The sequence below is a fragment of the Oryza glaberrima genome, chromosome 7, assembly GCF_000147395.1.
Source record: "Oryza glaberrima chromosome 7, OglaRS2, whole genome shotgun sequence".
NCBI lineage: Eukaryota > Viridiplantae > Streptophyta > Magnoliopsida > Poales > Poaceae > Oryza > Oryza glaberrima.
In genome coordinates this window covers 3,613,887-3,634,761 of record NC_068332.1, presented here as the reverse complement: position 1 = coordinate 3,634,761, position 20,875 = coordinate 3,613,887, and the positions used below count along the sequence as shown (strand labels likewise).

Here is a 20,875-nt window from a genome sequence, read left to right as displayed (position 1 = left end):
TCGTTTTTGTTTTGGTAACGTTCCGAAAAATCCGGTGCGTGCAAACGGTGTGGAGTCCGGATAAGTTACGCGCGACTTATCCGGTTCGGTTACGCGCAGTAGAGATCGTGCGGGCGCCCTGATCAAGCGACCCTTCTCTATATAAACCGACCCGCCATCTTCACGCAACACACGCGAAATCAATCTAGGGTTTGCCTCCTACTCTGTACTGCGCCGTCGCTCGTAGACTACTCCATCTCGCTCGCCGGCGTGCACCGGCGATCGGGAGAGCAGGTCTCCGGAACCTCTGCCTTCGACGTCCTGCACCGGGAGAAGACGGCAATAAGGTTTTTGGGAAGCGCTTCGCGCGACTGCTCCCTGTTCGTTCGCGACGGCTCGCCTTCCTCTTCGCTCGCGTGTTTCGTGCCTTCGTAGACGCCTGCGAAAAGTTTCGACCAAGCAGCCGGTCTTTCCGTCACCTCGGTACGTATTCAATATGTTGCGCATATTTGATCTGTTTATGTTATACTGTGTAGTTTACATGGGTAGATCTAATGATGCGTTTATGCTAGTTTTTATCTGTAATGTCATGATTTATTTATGGAATAGATTAAATCATTATATGCCTATAATCTCAACAATATATATATATATATATATATATATATATATATATATATATATATATATATATATGATGCCTCTTGTGTGTGCGTGACATTTTATAACCAGACTAACTCAACATCATTTGGATTAGTTCGCACTCACTACACAAATTTATGTAACGAGTATTTTATAAGTTTGTATACTAATTTGTACTCACCTAAAAAGTTTATATATCACCAATGTAATTTACTCTTGATCATTGTATAATCATAGAGAAAAAAAAGTGTCTGCATTCATAAAGAGTTCATGGTATATAGGGAAAAAAATGATGGCATGTGTATATACCTGAAATACGAAAAGGAGGGTGCGATTATTGGTGGCCTCGTCCCTTGGAGGAGGCCGAGATCGTCGTCGTTGGACTGCTGCCCCGTGAAACGCCGGCGGCGGGAGCGGCAGGATGCGAGGAGGGACGAGGGCCAGCTGCGCTCGCGGCGGCGGCGGCGGCGGCGGAGCGAGGTCGTCGACGACGTGGATGATGAACTCAGGCGGGTGGTCGTCGGAATCCATGGCCACCACCGTGCCAGAGCAAAAAGGACGTAAGATGGATAGATAGATTATACCAGCACACGATTAAAAAGGGATAATTATAATCTAGTATACGTACGTGAATCCTAATAGGATCAGTAGAAAGAGAAATTCGGAAAAAAAATATCGAAAGCGATTCGGAATCCCTTTCGATTAATACTACAGTAATGAACCCACTAGCAAAAATATTGGTGAATTAAAATTAACCGCAAAAGAAATTAGCTATACACCAAGCTATTTCCTGGAAATAAATGAAGAGATCCATATTGCTTCGCGGTTGGGAGGGCCAAAAATGACATGTTACCTTGATGGTGTAGATCATATTAAGTTGGTGGTTTTATGATTTCTTAGAGCTATGAAAAGCTAATAACGACCGTAATTTTCTTATCGGACGGACTGCTAAAAAAATTCGGTGTTAACCGTCAATGAAAAGGAATTTCCCTCCCGCGCACGCAGAAAACATAGCGACACATTTTCTTATGATTAATTAAGTATTTATTTTATTTAAAAATAGATTAATATGATTTTTAAAAGTAACTTTTGTATAGAATTTTTTTAAAAAACACACCGTTTAACAGTTTGAAAAACGTGCGCGCGAAAAACGAGAAATGTGAGTTGAAAAAGCATAGAGAAAAACACACTCGTATAGTAGCTGGTGGCGTCTCCTGTGATTAAGAGGCATATGTACATTACAGATATGCACGTTCGTTTGCTCACGACCACGATAGTTACGTGCCGTGGTGACGTAGTATTGTACCGGGCGGGTCCTATACATACTACTCTTTCCTTTAATTGAGTTATTTTAAAACAAAGAGAATACATGCACATATTAGAATTAAATAATCCACTCGAAATCCTTTGGCACTGGAACCCCGGAACAGTGGCGGATCTAGGAAGGGACAGCAGGGGTTCTAAATAAACTAGACAAAGCCACATACCATCTTTCCATCTACATATAGCAAAAAATTTTAGACAAAGCCACATACCATCTTTCCATCTACATATAGCAAAAAATTTTAGCAAGAGTTTTGTGGGGGCTCCCATAGTATTCACGCCAGTAGTGAGGCCTCGAGACCCCGCTGCCCCTATGCTAAATTCGCCTCTGCTCGGAAAAAAATGCCAGATTGCTTAAAAATAAACTTGTTTTGAATAAGAAGATAATTGCACAAAGAAATAGTGACATATATCTTTAGGTCATTTACGATAGTCATCTTCTAAAACAACAATTAATTAAGAGATTTGCTCCGCTCCAACAAAAATACCTCAAGGTACTGGTACCTCACGGTACTAAATCATTTCTTATCGTTAGATCTAACAATACACATCCTGTCCAACTAGATTCAACGATCGAAAATGATTTGATACCATGAGGTATCGATACCCCGAAGTATTTTTATTAGACCAGAGCAAATCGCTTACAGCATAATAATAAGCAAATTATTAAGAGGCAAAGGGTGCTGATGAGCTTGTGTATGGGCTTCAGGGCCCATCAGCGACTGCCGTGCCGCCGTGTATCTTGTGTGTTTGATCGTAGTAATATCCGTACGTGAAAATCGTACGTGAAGCATTTTCCTTTCCGATTATCAGACGATGATCATAAACGAGCTTAATTATGAGGGCAAGACTAATTAAGTTTTTAATGTTGGACGGTTGCAAAATAGATTTTTAGAAACAAAATTTTCTTTAAAAAGTTTTCCAAAAAATCGCTCTGTTCCGTTGAGAAACGTGTCCGTGATAATTCAGAGGAGGGGCTAATCCAACTTTCACTTAAGAACAGTACCAAAAGAATATCCAAGTTTCAGTGGATTCCACATGGATGCTTGGAGTCACTGGATGACACAAGAATCATTCCTTTGAACTTTGGCATATCATGATTTGTTTTTTGGGAGGGTTGGCATATCATGATTGATCTGATGGACCAACAAAACCAGGATTACAGTTAATCTTCCAGGAACACTGTACTGTAGTAAGTAGCAACCCCTTAATTACTCCCTTCTCTTGATCTTGGGTGATTGGTCTCCTCTCAAATGGCCGAGACAGAACCAACATAATTTTACCTTCTTCAAAATTTGCTCGAGCTACAGCAATTTTACTAGGATTTGTCTGATCATATGAAGGCCAAAGCCTCTGCTCGCCACTGCTCCTCTGTTTATATAAATATTTCTTTTGCATGCATGACGCCTACAAGCTACGCAAATCATTTTAGTGGCTCTCAATGCATCTTCTCGGGCAGTTCTTTGCCTTGTTTTTTTCCTCTGCGTTTAATATATTTTTTTTGTCTTCTACTCAACTTTAAGTTGTTAATAACTAGTTTTTCATATATGTGTCCCTATCAAAGAAAGCAATGGCTAGGCCCTATCTTAAAAAAAAAAAACAATGGTTGGTTGGATTGTGCTCCGGGGTCCCTGGAATATGCCCAAGAAAACAGCTGGGTATCAAAAGCAGCTGGTCTGATTGCTACTATAATATTGATTTATTGAAGCTCAAGTCTGTGAAAAAAATAATTTATTCAGGAGAATTAGTACTTTTTCGTGAAAACGGCCTCCAGAAAATTGACCATTTTAATTTGCCTCCTGCCGGAGTAACCAAAATGGGAACTTATCATGTACACAAGTTTCGGGTACACTCATCGTCTACATCACCTAACAAGTATCGTTGAAAAATCTAGAAAAACTATATATATGATTTCAGTAGTATTTCACCTATGTGTAAAAACGTCATTTTCGAAGTCATCATTCATAGAGAAAAATACAAAATTCTGAGATTTATACACATAAAACTGCCGGATATTTTTTTATTTTTTTGTTAAAGCTAAAAAAAATATTTTTTTAAAAAGATAGGTGTAACACTATACTGAAAGTTGAAAGTACATACACAATTGTTTTAGAGTATTCGGTGGCATTATTAGCAAGTACTATTTAATTACCGATAAATATTCCATAGCTCGAGGAAATATATAATACAAACCTAGAACTACCATATGATAAAAATAGATAACTGAGATTCATCCACGTCACCTCAAGTAAAATTTTACTCGGAGTAATGTTGACGAGTTTCAAATGTCTATTTTCATTTTTCAATCGAACGGTAGTTTTTTATTTTTCGATCATACGGTAGTTTTTAAGTTCGCACTACATAGATAAGTCCCCTTTTAAAACGCAAGATTATTAAAAAAAACGTCACGGCGCTTGCTCTTGAGGCACTCACATGTGAGGCCGGTCACGTATGCATGCCCATCTTCCATGTTGACTCTTACATTTAATCCACGTCAGCAGACGGATATAAGCACAGTAGAAGGCGAATTAATTAACATTTAGTTTGGCCATAGGTTAATGAACATTGTGCAAATGGCAGGCCTGTCTCTTTCTCTTAATCTTGTGGCGTTCGTCGACGCATGGTGTAGCTAGCTACTCCCTCCGTTTTACCATGTAAGTCATTTTAGCATTTTCTATATTCATTAACATCAATATAAATATCGGAAATGCTAGAATGATTTACATTGTAAAACGGAGGAAGTAGTAGCGAACGTACACCAATCGAAGACATTTAAACTAATTTGGATCATCACTATTTTTTAAAGAATGCTAGTTAATTTAATTTGGAGAATTGGAGATGTCATTGCGCCAAAATTAAAATATACTATATATATATATATATATATATATATATATATATATATATATATATATATATGCCGTATACATATATTCAACGTTCATAACTAAGCCCGGTCTTTCTTGTGGTATAATCCAAGCAAAGTCGTCGTCCCTGCATGCGCATGGACGCACAAACGTACGTATACGTGTTTGACCGCTTGATTGATACTACAGTTGTATTGTGCACGAGAGTTCTCGCAGACTTTTTATGAACATGACTTTTTCTGTAATTAATTAATGTTGTATGTACTCTCAGGCACAGTCAAACTTTACAAGCTATTAAACACATGATTTTTTTTATATACTCCCTCCATTCTATAAAAAACTGACTTCTAACTTTGAATTTGGAAGTAACCTATGTTCAGGCGGATAATTAGAAGTTGATTTTTTTTTCTGGGATAGAGTGGTACATTTTTAGAATCAAGATAGGTTAAATTTAGCAAAATCTCAAACGGGTTTGAATAGCTAGAGATCTAGTAGTGAAAAAGCTGAATACCTCTGAACTATTGCAAACGGATTCAGAAATCAGACATTCGACGTCCTCCAATTTAATTTTCATGCCGCATCCCCCTCCAATTTTTCCAATTACCTCTAAAGTTGCATCCTTTAAAAACCATGACAACGTCCACATCAACATCATCCGTCTTAGAAATAAATAATTTATAGAGATTTGAATCTGGACATTTTCTGGGACGGAGAGAGAGTATCTGCGATGTCTCGCAGCTACATTTCTAGTCTCGTGTACTTACATCGTTATTACTTTGAAGTAATTGGCATGCAATGACAAGCTAGAAAGCTACTCTGATCCATGCGTAAGATGCGATTAGACTCCATATATACAGTCTGGCCATGTGCACTAATTAACTAACTTGATTTGGATCGACGACCCTGAAATGGAGCTCTCTACTGACCCAGGAAATCCATTAACCAAGACTTGAAAAACTGAAACCAAAGCTAAACCACACACACATATGCATATGCACCCAGCTCTTGGTTGTGTTAATTAGTAATTACGATATGATTGGTCTATGTACCTATACTAAACTATTGGAGGTCGCTGTAATTAACACGTGTTTAGCTAAACATAACCCTTGGCATCTTCCTCTGTTTCTTGTTGGATTCTGTCATGGTCTCATGGCCAGTCTGGCCATTCAGGATGCAGATTCAGATTTAGGATGACTTTGATCAGTTCAAGAGAGATAGATAAAATGATTTAGGACAACTCAAATGACAAAGGAGAAACTTATCCGATCCTCAAATGTCCTTCCATATGCAACCTGGACTATTCGAGGGATGTCATAGCTAGAAGATAATCAAATTAAATCAGAATCAGCACACTTAGTTTCTTGTGAGGTTACCTGGAACACACATGGTCTTTCCAGACTTAGTTTGTTATCAAATTAATCTTTACTAGCATATAGTAGTCACCAAAATAAAACTTTAACGACTAATAATTTTCATTGCTACACATACCATAAAATATAGTCAATCCTATATTCCTAGTAGTAAATAAATAAAACATTGTGATATCAAGTACTATGTCCATCCGAAAAAGATCACTTCTATAAACAACCATTTGTCTAGATTCATGTAAAAAAAAATTAGAGAGAGAGAGGTACTAGTAGTTTTCGTGTAAAAAATAGAGTAAATTTCACAAAACTACAAGTATTTTACATAATTTATCATAAAAATATAGATTTAGTGTCTCCGTTTATCACAAAACTATAGGTACTTTGTACAATCTATCATAAAACTATAGATTTAATAACTTATTTCATAAAACTATAAAACTATATATTTAGTGTATTCGTTTATCGGAACTACATATTTAGTGTCTTCATTTATCACAAAACTACAGGTTTAGTGTCTTCATTATCACAAAACTACAGATTTTGTCTTCCTGTAGTTTTGTGATACAAAACCTATAGTTTTGTGATAATGAAGACACTAAACATGTAGTTTTATGATAAATGATGATATTAAATATATAGTTTTGTGATATATTGAGCAAAGCATCTGTAGTTTTGTGATGAATGAAGACTCTGAATCTGTAGTTTTGTGAAATAAGTCCTTAAATCTATAGTTTTATAATAGATTGTGTAAAGTATACGTAGTTTTATAAAATTTACTCGAAAAATTATTTTTTTTAACGGAGTAGATTTTCATAGAGAACTATAGGTAGAGCATATGTGAGGGAAAGTATGGAGTGCCAGAAATATACTATATAGTATTCTTTATTAGAGGAGTGCAAGAAATGCAAAAAATATTTTCGAGTGGGAAGTGAAATAAATGTTATTTATTTACTACTTGATATTACAATGCAAGAAATATACTATACAAAAATGTATGCACATTTTTGTGTCTTCTAGCCGGGCACGTGAGGCCCATCGTTCACAAAACCGCAAATACAACTACTCCCGAGTATGTTTTCGCAAAAATGATGCAACGCACCAATAATAGCATTCCACGTGGCACATCAACCTCCTTTTCCCTACCATTTTTTTCAGTTTCCGTTTCCCTATTGAGGACACGTACTTCGCTTGCTCGCTTCTCTCTCCTCCGGAAACTCCCCTCACCTCACCCTCTCTCTCTCCTAGTCTAGAGAGAGAAAAACACACACGAGGCACGCACGCGAGCGAGCGAGAGGAGAGAGAGAGAGAGAGCGAGAGGCGGGTGGAGAGCTTGGAGGCGGTTCGTCCCTTGCGCTCGCGGAGCATATTCCCCGCCCGGATCCCCTCCCCCCCGCGAGCATATACGTGCCACAGAGAGAGAGAGAGGGAGGGAGAGATGGCGTAGGACAGCATGTGTTCTTGACGAGAGTTCTTCTTGGCTGGGTCCAATCCCAAGGTGAGTGGTGGATGGATTGTTTGTTGATTCTTGTTTGAGAGTGAGGATGATTGGAATTGTTTCTAGGGGGGTGATTGTAGGATTGGGGTTAGGGTGGTGGCAGATCCGTTTTGTTTGGTTGGATTTTTGCTGCGTTTGGTCGGTGGAATGGCGGTTTGGACTGTTTGGTTGATCCGATTTGTGCGGTATTTTGAGGATTAATTTATTTATGGTTGGAAATGTGTGTTTTTCCCGTCCTTGTTTGTGCCTGCTTCATGATTGATTGGTTGCCCCTGTTGCAGATTGATACTAGGTGTTATTCTTAATCATGAATTACTATTGTTTATCAGAGCTTCTAAAATTTCTATGGGGTGAGTGGTTTGATGAAAAGGATTTGGGGGAGACGTCTGATAATTCACAATTTTTATGAACAATAGTTGGATTCATTTGTAGTCGCACATATGAACAAGGGTGGGTGCAAGAGAAAAATGTCAGTGTCAATGGGACTTCTATTTCTCTATCAAAGTTTGGTACATATTTCATAGTTTTGTTTGGGTAGGTCAATTTTTGGATTAAAGCTTTGTACGGTTAGATAGTCTCACTGTTTGATTCTTGACTTCAAGGCAAAGGCTCGTTCTTTCAAGCTGCCCTTTTTATCGTTATATCTTGGGTTTTTTGCTTTGATAGTTAGCAATCTTGGCAATGTTGTTTTGTCATGTTAGTAGATAGTGAATCTAACACTTGATGCAGGTTTTTAAATGAAGTTGTATCACTTGACATTGAGAAGATTCATGATTGCATTCAGTTTCTTACCAAGCCAGATTCATCACTCTGATGATGAATCGTGGAAATGACAACATACATTTTCACTTTCTTTTTTAGTTTTTCACAGTAATCCGTTTAGTACTAACTTGCATCCGTTTGTTCATTGTGCAGATTGATCTATATTATATAGATGGCTCTTTATATAGAATCTTATCTTGAGATGGAATTGTCATCCTAGCTTCATGGAACTCTAACAAGAACAATTTATTACAAGATGAAGCTCTAGCATCATGCTGTCCTAGGTTATTTTGGCAGTTTCTTTAGGTTAGCAAAACAGTCTTACATAATAGAGATGATGCCCCAATTCTCCATGAGGAGATAGAATTGTAATTACACCAGACTTGTAATCTTATTAGGAAAAACTTTAGCTGTGCCATTAGAAGTGAAACAGCCCAGAATAGCATTGCCGTTGTGAAAGACTTGCCCCAAGCAGTTCAGTAGCCTACCTGCTTTTATCAGGTAAGGCGGCATTTTATATTTAATTACTGTGTTGTCTGATATTATTGTGATGAAGTACTGATTCCCTCCAATAACATCATAGATACTCGTGATTTCCTGAGGTCTCATGGAGGCATCGATATCTCCACCAGGCTCATCAAAGCAAGCAGGTCTTCGTAGACCTTCTCCTGGAAACTCTCTTAAGGATCTGTGTCTTGTTTCCAAGCAAGGATCAATAGCTGAAGTAGAATCTGCTTTAGCTTTGTTGAAAAAGAGTGGTGGAAGCATTGATGGCAGAAATGTGTTTGGTCTTTGTGCTCTCCACCTTGCAACGTGGAGAAATCATCTACCAATTGTGAGGAGGCTCCTCGATGCTGGTGCTGATCCAGATGCAAGGGTATGTACTATACATTTATGTAGCATGCTTCTTTTTTAGATAATGGAACAATATCCCTGCGTTGCATGTTTCTTATAGTTGCCTTTCCAATGAGTTCTGTATATTAATTTGTTAGCCCAATATCATTCTCAATTTTGTCGAGCTGTTGCCTTCATGGGCATTCCGCGAATTCTATACCTTGGTTGCTGGAAGATGGTTGTCCTAATTGCAAAAAAATGAATTATCTAAAATGTGATTTACTTTGAACAAGTCATTAAGAAACCCTTTAAATTCTAACCTCCCATGTAAGAATCTCAAAACTGAATCCCTTATGATTAGAACTTGGCTTGCTTAGTGGGATTTTGGTGTTAGATCAATGTTCCAAAAAGCAAGGAGTATGCCTGCATGTTTTGACAAGAACACGGAAAAACTCTAAATTTTAACTCAATACTTGCAGGATGGAGAATCTGGCTGGAGCAGCCTGCACAGAGCACTTCATTTTGGCCACCTGTGTGTTGCTAGTGTTCTTCTACAGTTTGGAGCATCCCTTGCTTTGGAAGACACCAAGGGACGTACACCTGTTGATCTTCTCTCAGGCCCTGTATCACAGGCCAATGGAGATTCTCCTGATTCAGGTAGTTATTTTCTGCTTCAGTAAACAGTGGTTTCCTATTTTGTTCAGTGCTTTTGTGCTGATGACATTCTGACCATATTTCTTCAGGCTTTGCTTAATAAAATATTTCTTACCTTTTCCCCTTTTAGTTGCAATGGAAGTCTTCAGTTGGGGAAGTGGGACAAATTATCAGCTGGGAACAGGCAATGCCCACATACAAAAACTACCATGCAAAGTAGATGCCTTGCATGGGTCATACATCAAAACAGTTGCTGCATCAAAGTTCCACAGTGTAGCAGTTAGTTCTGATGGTGAATTATACACATGGGGATTTGGTCGAGGTGGTCGTCTTGGTCATCCAGATATCCATAGGTAAGCAATTGCATGCTATTCTAGAAGATTTGTTTTGTTTTGAACAGAGCTTAAAACTTTCTATTCCAACATGGAGTTTACTTTTTATCTGTCTCATATATTTATATATTTATGCAGGCTATTAATAAAGCCACTAAGTTTTAGGTCTGAAATTTTCTTTGTTTAAATTTCCATGTTGAGGGATTTTATTCTGTGAATCATCAATTTGTTGCAGTGGCCAGACAACTGCTGTGATTACTCCTCGCCAAGTAACAGTAGGATTAGGCCGTAAACGAGTGAATGTTGTGGCAGCAGCGAAACATCATACTGTGATTGCTACAGAGGCTGGGGAGTTGTTTACGTGGGGATCAAATAGAGGTACGAGCAATGCATCTTGAATGCAATATTGCAATTCACTTTCAGTTCTTACTATTATCATTTCGTCTGTTTGATCTATATAACAAAACTGACTGATGCAGAGGGCCAGCTTGGTTACCCTTCTGTGGATACCCAACCAACACCACGGCGCGTTAGTTCCCTGAAAGCAAGGATTATTTCTGTCGCTGCTGCCAACAAGCACTCAGCTGCTGTTGCTGATACTGGTGAAGTGTTCACCTGGGGTAGCAATAAGGAGGGCCAGCTAGGTTATGGCACTTCTAATTCAGCATCCAACTGCATTCCAAGAATGGTCGAGTACTTGAAAGGAAAAGCATTTAAATGTGTGTCTGCAGCAAAGTATCATACTGTAGCATTAGGAACTGATGGCGAGGTAAGTCAATACTCTCTGAAACGCAATGGTTTATGCACATCATCTAATATCAAGAAATTTAACAGGCTTAGCGATGTTATCCTGTTTTTCAGGTGTTTACTTGGGGTCATCGGCTTGTGACTCCACGTCGTGCTGTAATATCTAGATGTCTTAAGAAGGGTGGGAATACAAACCTGAAGTTCCATCGTATGGAGCGGCTTCAGGTGAACTCAGTGGCTGCTGGAGTGATGCACACCACTGTTTTAACAGCAGATGGTGCTATTTTCTACTGGGTTTCATCGGACCCTGATTTAAGATGCCGACAGGTTTGTTTGTTAATTGTTGAGGTACTAATCTGTACAGCCAATCTGTAGTTTCATACTTACATTCAAAGTGTTTCTACAGATATTCTCTATGTGTGGAAGGAATGTTGTGAACATCTCAGCTGGAAAATACTGGACTGCATTGGCTACCGCAGGTGGTGATGTTTTTATGTGGGATGCAAAGAAACATAAGGATGATCTCCCAATGTTTACTCGAGTGCATGGTGTTAAGCGAGCAACGTCAGTTTGTGTTGGTGAAACACATATGCTTGTGCTTTCTAGCATATACCATCCTGAGTACCCACCCAAACCTAAAATCCAATGCAAGAAAGCCATGTTAGAATGGAATGGTGGGATGGAAGAATTGGATGAAGACATCATGTTTAATGATGCACAGCCTGACAGCGGTATATCTGGAAGCGATGGTGTAATAAAAAAGGGAGCACCTAGCCTGAAGAGCTTATGTGAGAAAGTTGCGATTGAGCATATTCTGGAGCCAAAGAATTCTATACAACTTCTTGAAGTTGCCGAGTCCTTGGAAGCTAAGGAGCTCAAGAAGCACTGCGAGGTACCATGCTTGTGTTCTCACTTTGCAAGCATTTATTCTGCATTCTTCTGTTTGTTCATGGCCTTGGTGCCTATGTTCTCTCTTTTTCATATAACAATTCCTGGCGGTTCCGTGTGATGCAGGATATAGCTATTCGCAATCTTGATTACATTTTCACAGTGGCAGCTCCATCAGTTATGAATGCTTCTCCTGAAATTCTTGCAAACTTAGAGAGATTGCTGGATGAAAAATCGTCAGAGCCATGGAGTCATCGTCGCCTTCCCACAGTGACAGCTACTTATCCTGCTGTCATTGATAGTGATGAAGAGGGAGATGAAGCAGGAGGATTTCTTAGGCTCAGGGACAGTCAGAAGTCTGCATCGAAGTCATATGGAATATCAAGTTATGGGAACTTCCTTGACAAAGATAGCAATGCTGGACAAGCTGCCTCTAAACAGATCAGGGCACTTCGCAAGAAACTGCAGCAGATTGAGATGCTCGAGGCTAAACAACTGGATGGTCATCAGCTTGATAATCAGCAGCTAGCAAAGCTTGAGTCAAGGGCTGCCCTTGAGGGTGAACTTGCAGAACTCGGCATTCCCACAGATTTAAGAACTCCAGTCTGTGTTACAGAAGAAAAGACAAACAAGAAATCTAGTGTTTCTAAGAAACAGAAGCGGAAAAACAAGCAGGCAGCACATTCTGATACTCCCTTGGTGAAAAGGGAGGACAGGGACCAAATCTATGTCAAGGATCTTCAGGAAGTCTTACCAGTCCATATTTCTGCAGAAAAGGTTAGATGGTATCATATTGACACATTAGTATTACGATTTTTGTCTGGCTCCTTGTCTTTCTTAGGCCCCGTTCGATCTCCAGTTTTCGAGATAAATTTTTGTTGCACAAAACGAAAAACCTCATTAGCACATAATTAATTAAGTATTAACTATTGTAAATTTGAAAATGGATTTATTTGCTTTTTTAGAACAACTTCTATATAGAAACTGTTTTTAAAAAAAGCACCATTTAACAGTTTGAAAAACATGCTAACAGAAAACGAGGAAGTTGAAGTTTGGAGTTGAAGAATAGAACAGGGCCTTAGTCTCTTGCAACTTTATTTTTGCAGATACACTATTCTGAGATCTCATGTCTGTACTCTAGCTGTTTTGAGTATATGTTAGCAATTTGACTACAATATTGCTATCATTTGCTTTTATTGAGAGTGACATTGTTTTGTGCGGTCTTACAAAGTTCTGAGACCCAAAGCTGAGAGGCTATGTCCAACTTTGTTCTTTTGGTACCTGTTGTGTGTGTTGCTTGCATGCAAGGCAAAGTATTTTCTCCTTAACGGAATCTCATTTTTTTTTTCTTTTAATTAAAGCATGATGCTTTCTTTGTTGATATTTTTCTAGTATATCTCTTAGCTTCTGTTGTTCTGATATGACTTGCATCATCTAACATGCTTCAGTCTTATTTAGATGTGTACTTTTGCTTTGCTAAAACCCAGCCTGGCAGCCTTTGCCAAATGTATTATACTAAACATTGTTGCTGATAAAATCTATATTCAAGCAGGAAGCAAGCGTTGCTGATTCAATCAAACCCTCAGAGCATGTCACTTTCATTAACACAAAGGCTATCTCTTGTCCATTGGAAAACAAAGCTTCCCAGCCAACTTCGTCAAAGAAGAAGAATAGGAAAGGTGGCTTATCGTTGTTTCTGAGTGGTGCTCTTGATGACACCCCAAAACCAAGCCCGCCTACCCCTGTTGTGACTGTCACACCAAAGCATGAAGGTCCTGCCTGGGGTGGTGCTAAGGTAACAAAGGGATCTGCTTCCCTTCGAGATATTCAAAGCGAGCAGAGGAAAACAAACGAGCCGATCACGGCCAAGGCAAAAGACCGCTTTGAGGACTCACCTGACAGTGCTGGGCGCATGCGACTTTCTTCGTTTATACCTGATGCACGCTCTACACCGATAACTGTCACACCTGCTCGTGTCGTGCCTGCTTCTGAAGGGGATAAGAGCACACTATCCTGGTCGTCTTCTGCTACCTCACCTAATGTATCGCGGCCTTCTCTCAGGGACATACAGATGCAACAGGTAGAACTCATATTTTCTCTTTTATGAAAGCACCCAAAGAAATAGTAGTATTCCATTTTAAGTTATCTGGTTCTGATTCAGAGCTGATTGATTTTGAGCAGGAGAAACGGCAAACTGGCATCTCCCACAGTCCAAAAACCAGGACATCGGGCTTCGCTATACCTTCCCAGGGCACATCACCTGAGGTTGGTGGCATCAAGGACAATGTTCCCAACCGCTGGTTCAAGCCAGAGGCCGACGCTCCATCCTCGATTCGCTCGATCCAGATTGAAGAGCAGGCGATGAAGGACTTCAAGCGCTTCTATAGCAACGTGAGGATTGTCAAGCCACAGATCCAGTGATGACCATGACCATGGCAGCCATCTCTCAAGAGTTACTGATCTCTCTTAGGCTCACCATCACATTTTCAGTGGTTCAATGTACATTCAAATGTACAGTCAGTTTCACCCAACACTAGGTTCCTTTAGTCAGAATAAAGCTCAAACCTTTCTTTGCTTCCGTTTTCGCAGAAGTGATCTCATCTATAGCTGTGGCAGATGGATGTATAGGTTGTATGAGATCACCCCCTGCTTGCCTTAACTTCTGGCAATGCCTTTTTTTCCTGCCAAAATCTCTTTGGTTGATGCAATCAAAAGCTCAAAAAACTGTGGTGCATTTGCACTCATTTACTTGCTAATTTTTTCATTCATTTCAGTATTGCCCTTCATTTTACTTGCTCTCATTCTTTGGTCAACTTGTGGATGTGAAAAATATTTAACCAAGATTGTAAAAACATTTACTGCACATATATGGAGCCAAGTTACTTTTGTCATGTCGGTATGGATGGAGCGAATGCTTAGTAGTGCAAAAGCAAACCATGCTTTGCCTTTTCCCCTTGGTTCATGAGTTTAGACTTTTAGTAGTTTATATGCATACTGTAACTTTTGCCCAAGAGTCAAAACAACAGTGCCTGCTTGTTTGCATACTATTTCTTTGCTGAAAAGTGAAGACAGCTAGACATGAGGATGGCAGTTCATGTGCTCCCATAATCTTGCTCACTGATGATACCTATAGGGGCATAATTTATCAGATGGATATTCTTTGCCCTCTGCCTAAGCTGAATGATGCTGAAGACTCTTCATTTCTTTGTCATATACCCTCTAGCTACATGATCAGAATCTATAAAAGTAAAAAAAAAGAAAAGGAATATCTTTTATGGGAAGTTTGTACGGGAGATAATGTACAACGTATTACGTATGCTGATATTTCATTGGGAGGAGGAATTTTACTACTCAAGGGCATGTGCACTTATATGCTAACTTATTGGATGTTTTTATTAAGATTCGTGCTATACTAAAAAGAATACTAGTATTATGTTTTATTATAAATATATGCCATATGAACGAATCTTAAAACAAATCTAACAGTAAAGTGTAGTTGCACATGCACATGCACACTTGTGTTGTAAATTGTCTTCTCTCTTGCAATAAGCATCAGTGGATGGTTTATACCAACTATAAATACAATGATTTCGATAATAATTTCCAATACATTTTACATAAATCTCCCAAGATTAACCTGACAAAGAGAGATTTTGGGAATATGCAGGATGCTGATCATGTGCATGGCAGGTGTGGGCGGTAGGATGGGGACAAAGGAAAAATAAAATGGTCGGTGTGGATGGCCTTCACCTTTCCTTTCGCTTTTGTGACTCCTCACTCTGTAAGCTTTGCCCATTTTCCGATCAAGTCATACGCGGCTGGAAAAGCCACACAGGGAAAGCCATTCTTCCCCACACACATACACACACTGCCTCTGCTCATTTCATACACAAACATGGAGGAGAGGAGATCTGCTGGAATCTTGATCTGGGCCGTCGTCTCCTCTCCTCATCACAAAGTGTGCCTCCGAGATAGGATATGAGGAGAAAGTAGTGGTAAAGTGTTCTTGCCTTGTAGATTCCAGATCCAGTGTGGGGGGCTCTGCTCTTGTGTAGCTTTTGTGTTGATTTGCAAATTTTGCAATCAGTAATTTGGCTTGTGCCTGTGGCTTCATGTGCAGATGGTGCAATGTAAGTAGGTATTTCAAGTACTAGTAAAAAATAGTAACTGAGGTGTTCTTGCGCTTGTTTTTTCTAACTATTGGTTGGTTGGGTTACTTGTGGAGAAACCCCGGTACGTGATTGTTTTTTATTACATGACGGATGCACACAAGCATACACCGCTACGCACGCAACATCACACTTACACCCCGCATATGTGCCCCTAGCACACACTCCAAAAGACGAAAACCAATGACACATCTTTATCTTACTAAAATCCTTATTAAAAGTGCACCTACACGTAATTTATTAATTTGTTGATAGGCCATTATTCTTTTGATGTGGTAATCATATTTATAGGTAATTATTTTTTTATTATATGCAACACACTCATAAGAGCAAATGTGTAACCATTCTTATGTTGAACTCGATTTGGAAATCTTTATCATGCATTTCTTTTACTACATATGAAACGAACTATACAAGTCTACATCCACTTTGTATCAGCTTTGCGTGGTGTAAATTGTGCCCATCCAACGTGGAAAGACAAATCAATGAGTCAAATAAATTCAGCTACATACACAACTCTACAGTATTATAAACATTCTTTTGGCAAGAATATAATCCTACACACTCAATTTTAGCAGAGATATCTTACTTTACAGTATACAACATCTGCTTGCACATGAAGATAAGCAACTACTCCTATATGTCTGTATATATACACTTAATACCCTACATTCTCTTTCATACGCTCCTTTATTTGTTCACACTTATACATCAATAAGAAAAGAAGCATCATCAACTATCATCAATAAGGAAGTGAACACATATATGAAAAATCTTTTTTAATCACTCCAGTGAATGCATGATTTTTTTTCTCCACTCCCTTAAAAATTAAACTGATTCACACGAAAAGGGGTTGTCCAGATTGATGTCATTTTAAACCATATTATTTTTGAGTAAAGTTGCCAAATATGTACATCTATTTAGTTTTTTACCAAACTCTAGTAAATAAATAAGATATCCTACCAAAACTTAGCAATATTGCCAAATTGCCAGTAAAGTTTATTTTGGCTACAATCTGAAAAGGCCCAAAATCCCATCAAAATTCATGCGTTACGTACAAATAAGATTTTATGTCCCTTTTGAAATTAAAAAAAACAGAATTTTGATACTATAACTTAGTATAGTTCTCATGGAAGTCCTTCAAAATCTCAACATTTCAAACAAAGCCCTAATCATATTGTAGCTCTACACATCATGCTATGCTAAACAACCTACTCACATCCTATGCTCTATTTATTAATAAATAAATGAACACTTTAAAGTCTCCAACACACACGCACGCAAGCCAGTGATTAGTGAAACAGCTCACTCTAGAGAGAGAAGTCCATCGTCCATGCAAGCGAAGCTCGCCGGCGACGTGGTAATAGCGCTGCACCGCCGGCCGGAGCTGTAGGAGAAGAGAAGGCGTCCGGCGATGGCGGCGGCCGAGACGGTGAGGAAGCTGGTGGTGGAGGTGGTGGAGGCGCGGAACCTGCTGCCCAAGGACGGCACGGGCACGTCGAGCCCGTACGCCCGCGTCGACTTCGACGGCCAGCGCCGCAAGACGCACACCGTGCCGCGCGAGCTCAACCCGGCGTGGAACGAGGCGCTCGAGTTCAACTTCGCCGGCGTCGCCGGCGACGTCGTCGGCGGCGGCGAGCCGCTCGAGGTGGCCGTCCTCCACGACGTCCGCGTCGGGCCCAGCCGCCGGAGCAACTTCCTCGGCCGCGTCCGCCTCGACGCGCGCCAGTTCGTCCGCAAGGGTGAGGAGGCGCTCATCTACTTCCCCCTCGAGAAGAAGGGCTTCTTCAACTGGGTTCGCGGAGAGATCGGCCTCAGGGTCTACTACCTCGACGAGCCCGTCGCTCCGCCTCCGCCGCCGCCGGAGCCACCTGCCGCTCATCCCGCTCCAGCCGAGGCCGCTCCCGATGCTCCTCCGGCCGATGCCGACGCCGCGCCGGAGGCGCCGGAGAAAGCGGAGGAAGCACCACCAGGTGCCAGCGGCGGTGACGATGGCGCCACGGAGAAGCCACCGGAGACTGACGCGGCAGCGGCAGCGGCAACTTCCGCGCCGGAGGAGGAAGCACCCGTGATGGCATCGGAGGCGGTGGCAGCTTCGGCGGAAGCCGCGCCGGAAGAAGAGCAGATACTGACCCCGCCGCCGCCGCCCACGCCGACGCCGACGCCAATGCCGCGGCAGGTGCCGGTGCCGGCGCGGCCACCGCCGCCGCCACCAGAGGCGCCGGTGGAGCGATCAAAGCATGACCTGGTTGACAAGATGCCGTACCTGTTCGTCCGGGTGGTGCGCGCGCGGGGGCTCCCGGCGGGGGCGCACCCTCACGTGCGCGTCGCCGCCGGCGGCCGCCACGCGTCCACGCGGGAGGCTCGCCGCGGCGCCTTCTTCGAGTGGGATCAGACGTTCGCCTTCGTGCGCGACCCAGGGGCCACCGACTCGCCGGGACCAACGCTCGAGGTCTCCGTCTGGGACCTCCCGCCCGACGCCGACGTGTCCGACGCCGACGACCGCCACTTCCTCGGCGGGCTCTGCTTCGACACCGCCGACGTGCACGCGCGCGACCCGCCCGACGGGCCGCTCGCCACGCAGTGGTACAGGCTGGAGGGCGGGCGCCGCCTCGCCGGCGCCGACCTGATGGTCGCCACCTGGGCTGGCACCCAGGCCGACGAGGCGTTCGCCGACGCGTGGAAGGCGGACTCCCCGGCGTCCTCGGTCGCGGCCGCCGCGGCGTCGCGCGCCAAGGTGTACGTCTCGCCCAAGCTCTGGCTCCTCCGGCTCACCGTCATCGAGGCGCAGGACACGCTCACGGCGCCGCCGCCGCGCGACGCCGGCATCGCGGTGCGCGGGACGCTGGGGTTCCAGTCTCTCAAGACGCGCACCGCCCCGGTGGCGCGCAACGGCGGCCCGTCGTGGAACGAGGACCTGCTGTTCGTCGCGGCGGAGCCGCACGCCGACGGCGACGACTGCCTCGTCATCTCCCTCGAGGTGCGCCATGGCAAGGACGCCTTCCCCGTCGGCTCCGCCAGCATCTCGCTCGCCACCATCGAGCGGCGCGTCGACGACCGCAAGGTGGCCTCCAAGTGGATCGACCTGCTCCCGTCCGACGAGGCCATGAAGAAGGTCGGCAAGAAGGCGGCCATGCACATGCACGGCGGCCGGCTGCACGTGCGCGTCTGCCTCGACGGCGGCTACCACGTCGCCGACGAGCAGCCGTACGCGAGCAGCGACTTCCGGCCGTCGGCGCGGCAGCTATGGCGCCCGCCGATCGGCGTCGTGGAGCTCGGCATTGTCGGGTGCAAGGGCCTCCTGCCGATGCGCACCGCCGACGGCAAGGGCTGCACCGACGCCTACGCCGTCGCCAAGTACGGCCCCAAGTGGGCGAGGACGCGCACCATCTCCGACAGCTTCGACCCGGCCTGGAACGAGCAGTACACGTGGCCGGTGTACGATCCGTGCACGGTGCTCACCGTCGGGGTGTTCGACGATCCGCCGCCGCCGTCGCCGTCTCAGCTACCGGACGGCGCCAAGGACGCCGCCGCGTTCTCGCGGCCGATGGGCAAGGTCCGGATACGGCTGTCCACGCTGGAGAGCGGCCGCGTGTACCGCGGCGTGTACCCGCTCATCATGATGCTGCCCACCGGCGCGAAGCGGATGGGCGACGTCGAGCTCGCCATCCGCTTCGCCGCGTCGGTGTCGGCGCTGGACGTGCTGCACATGTACGGCCGCCCGGCGCTGCCGCCGATGCACCACCTGCGCCCGATCCCGGCGGCGAGCCGCGACGCGCTGCGGCTGTCCGCGGCGCGCATCTCGGCGGCGCACCTGGCGCGGTCGGAGCCGCCGCTGCGGCGGGAGGCGGCGACGTGGATGCTCGACGCGGCGGAGCCGCGCGGGTTCAGCATGCGGAAGCTGCGCGCCAACTGGACCCGCGCCGTGGCGGCGCTGTCGTGGGTGTCCGACGCGGCGCGGTGGGCGGAGGACACGCGCTCGTGGCGGAACCCGACGGCGACGGCGCTGGCGCACGCCGTGCTCGTCCTCCTCGCGTGGCACCCGGACCTCGTCGTGCCGACGCTCACCCTGCACGTGGCGGCCGTCGGCGTGTGGAAGTACAGGCGCAGGCCGCGCGCGCCGGCGCCGCACCCGTGCGTGCGCGCGTCCATGGCGGAGGCGGCGGACAGGGAGGAGCTGGACGAGGAGTTCGACGCGATCCCGAGCTCGAGGCCGCCGGAGGTGGTGCGGGCGAGGTACGACCGGGCGAGGATGGTCGGCGCGCGGCTGCAGGCGATGGTCGGCGACGTGGCGACGCAGGCGGAGAGGCTGCAGGCGCTCGTGTCGTGGCGCGACCCGCGCGCCACGGGGGTGTTCGTCGCGCTCTGCGTGTTCGTGGCCATGGCGCTGTACGTGGTGCCCATCAAGGTGGTCGCCGTGGTCGCCGGGTTCTACTACCTCCGCCACCCGATGTTCCGGGACCGGATGCCGGCGCCGGCGATCAACTTCTTCCGGCGGCTGCCGTCCATGTCGGAAAGAATCATGTAGGATATATGAATATATGATCCGGCAAGCAGTGCTAGTTGATTACTTTGCATAATAAACATTACCATTGCCATCCTCATAGTGTTGTCGAATTGTCTATTTTCTATGTTAGTAGAACAGAATAAACGAAATTAGTTTATGTTTATCCCATGTAATATTTCATTCGTATTATTAATTAATGGATATTGGGCATGAATATTTTGCTTTACATATGCTCGAGAAATTTTGTGGCACAGAACTACATACATTTTGGACGATAACAGACTTACACTAGAAATAAGAGCTGTGAAC

The 20,875-nt window shown here is 44.0% G+C and overlaps 2 protein-coding genes across 2 annotated transcripts; both read left to right on the top strand.

The window, feature by feature from the left end:
- The first annotated feature begins 7,427 nt into the window (after positions 1-7,427).
- LOC127779393 (uncharacterized) lies at positions 7,428-14,663 on the top strand. Its single transcript, XM_052306137.1, has 12 exons — positions 7,428-7,673; positions 8,589-8,936; positions 9,019-9,312; positions 9,749-9,926; positions 10,054-10,276; positions 10,491-10,633; positions 10,735-11,024; positions 11,117-11,329; positions 11,409-11,894; positions 12,017-12,667; positions 13,443-13,970; positions 14,072-14,663. Exons 3-12 carry the CDS (start codon positions 9,043-9,045, stop codon positions 14,309-14,311), a joined length of 3,222 nt encoding a protein of 1,073 aa, XP_052162097.1. The 5' UTR covers positions 7,428-7,673; positions 8,589-8,936; positions 9,019-9,042; the 3' UTR covers positions 14,312-14,663.
- Positions 14,664-17,272: 2,609 nt separating this feature from the next.
- Positions 17,273-20,676, top strand: LOC127779818 (FT-interacting protein 7). Its single transcript, XM_052306724.1, has one exon. The coding sequence runs from the start codon at positions 17,474-17,476 to the stop codon at positions 20,585-20,587; it is 3,114 nt and encodes a 1,037-aa protein (XP_052162684.1). The 5' UTR covers positions 17,273-17,473; the 3' UTR covers positions 20,588-20,676.
- Positions 20,677-20,875: the final 199 nt, after the last annotated feature.

What these genes read in the sequence shown, in the direction of transcription:
- LOC127779818 (XM_052306724.1), top strand. Translation starts at nt 17,474, where the DNA reads ATGGCGGCGGCCGAGACGGTGAGGAAGCTGGTGGTGGAGGTGGTGGAG.
- LOC127779393 (XM_052306137.1), top strand. Translation starts at nt 9,043, where the DNA reads ATGGAGGCATCGATATCTCCACCAGGCTCATCAAAGCAAGCAGGTCTT. An exon ending in GTGCTGATCCAGATGCAAGG is followed by an intron (nt 9,313 to 9,748) that starts GTATGTACTATA and finishes CAATACTTGCAG; the next exon opens with GATGGAGAATCTGGCTGGAG. An exon ending in TGGAGATTCTCCTGATTCAG is followed by an intron (nt 9,927 to 10,053) that starts GTAGTTATTTTC and finishes TTCCCCTTTTAG; the next exon opens with TTGCAATGGAAGTCTTCAGT.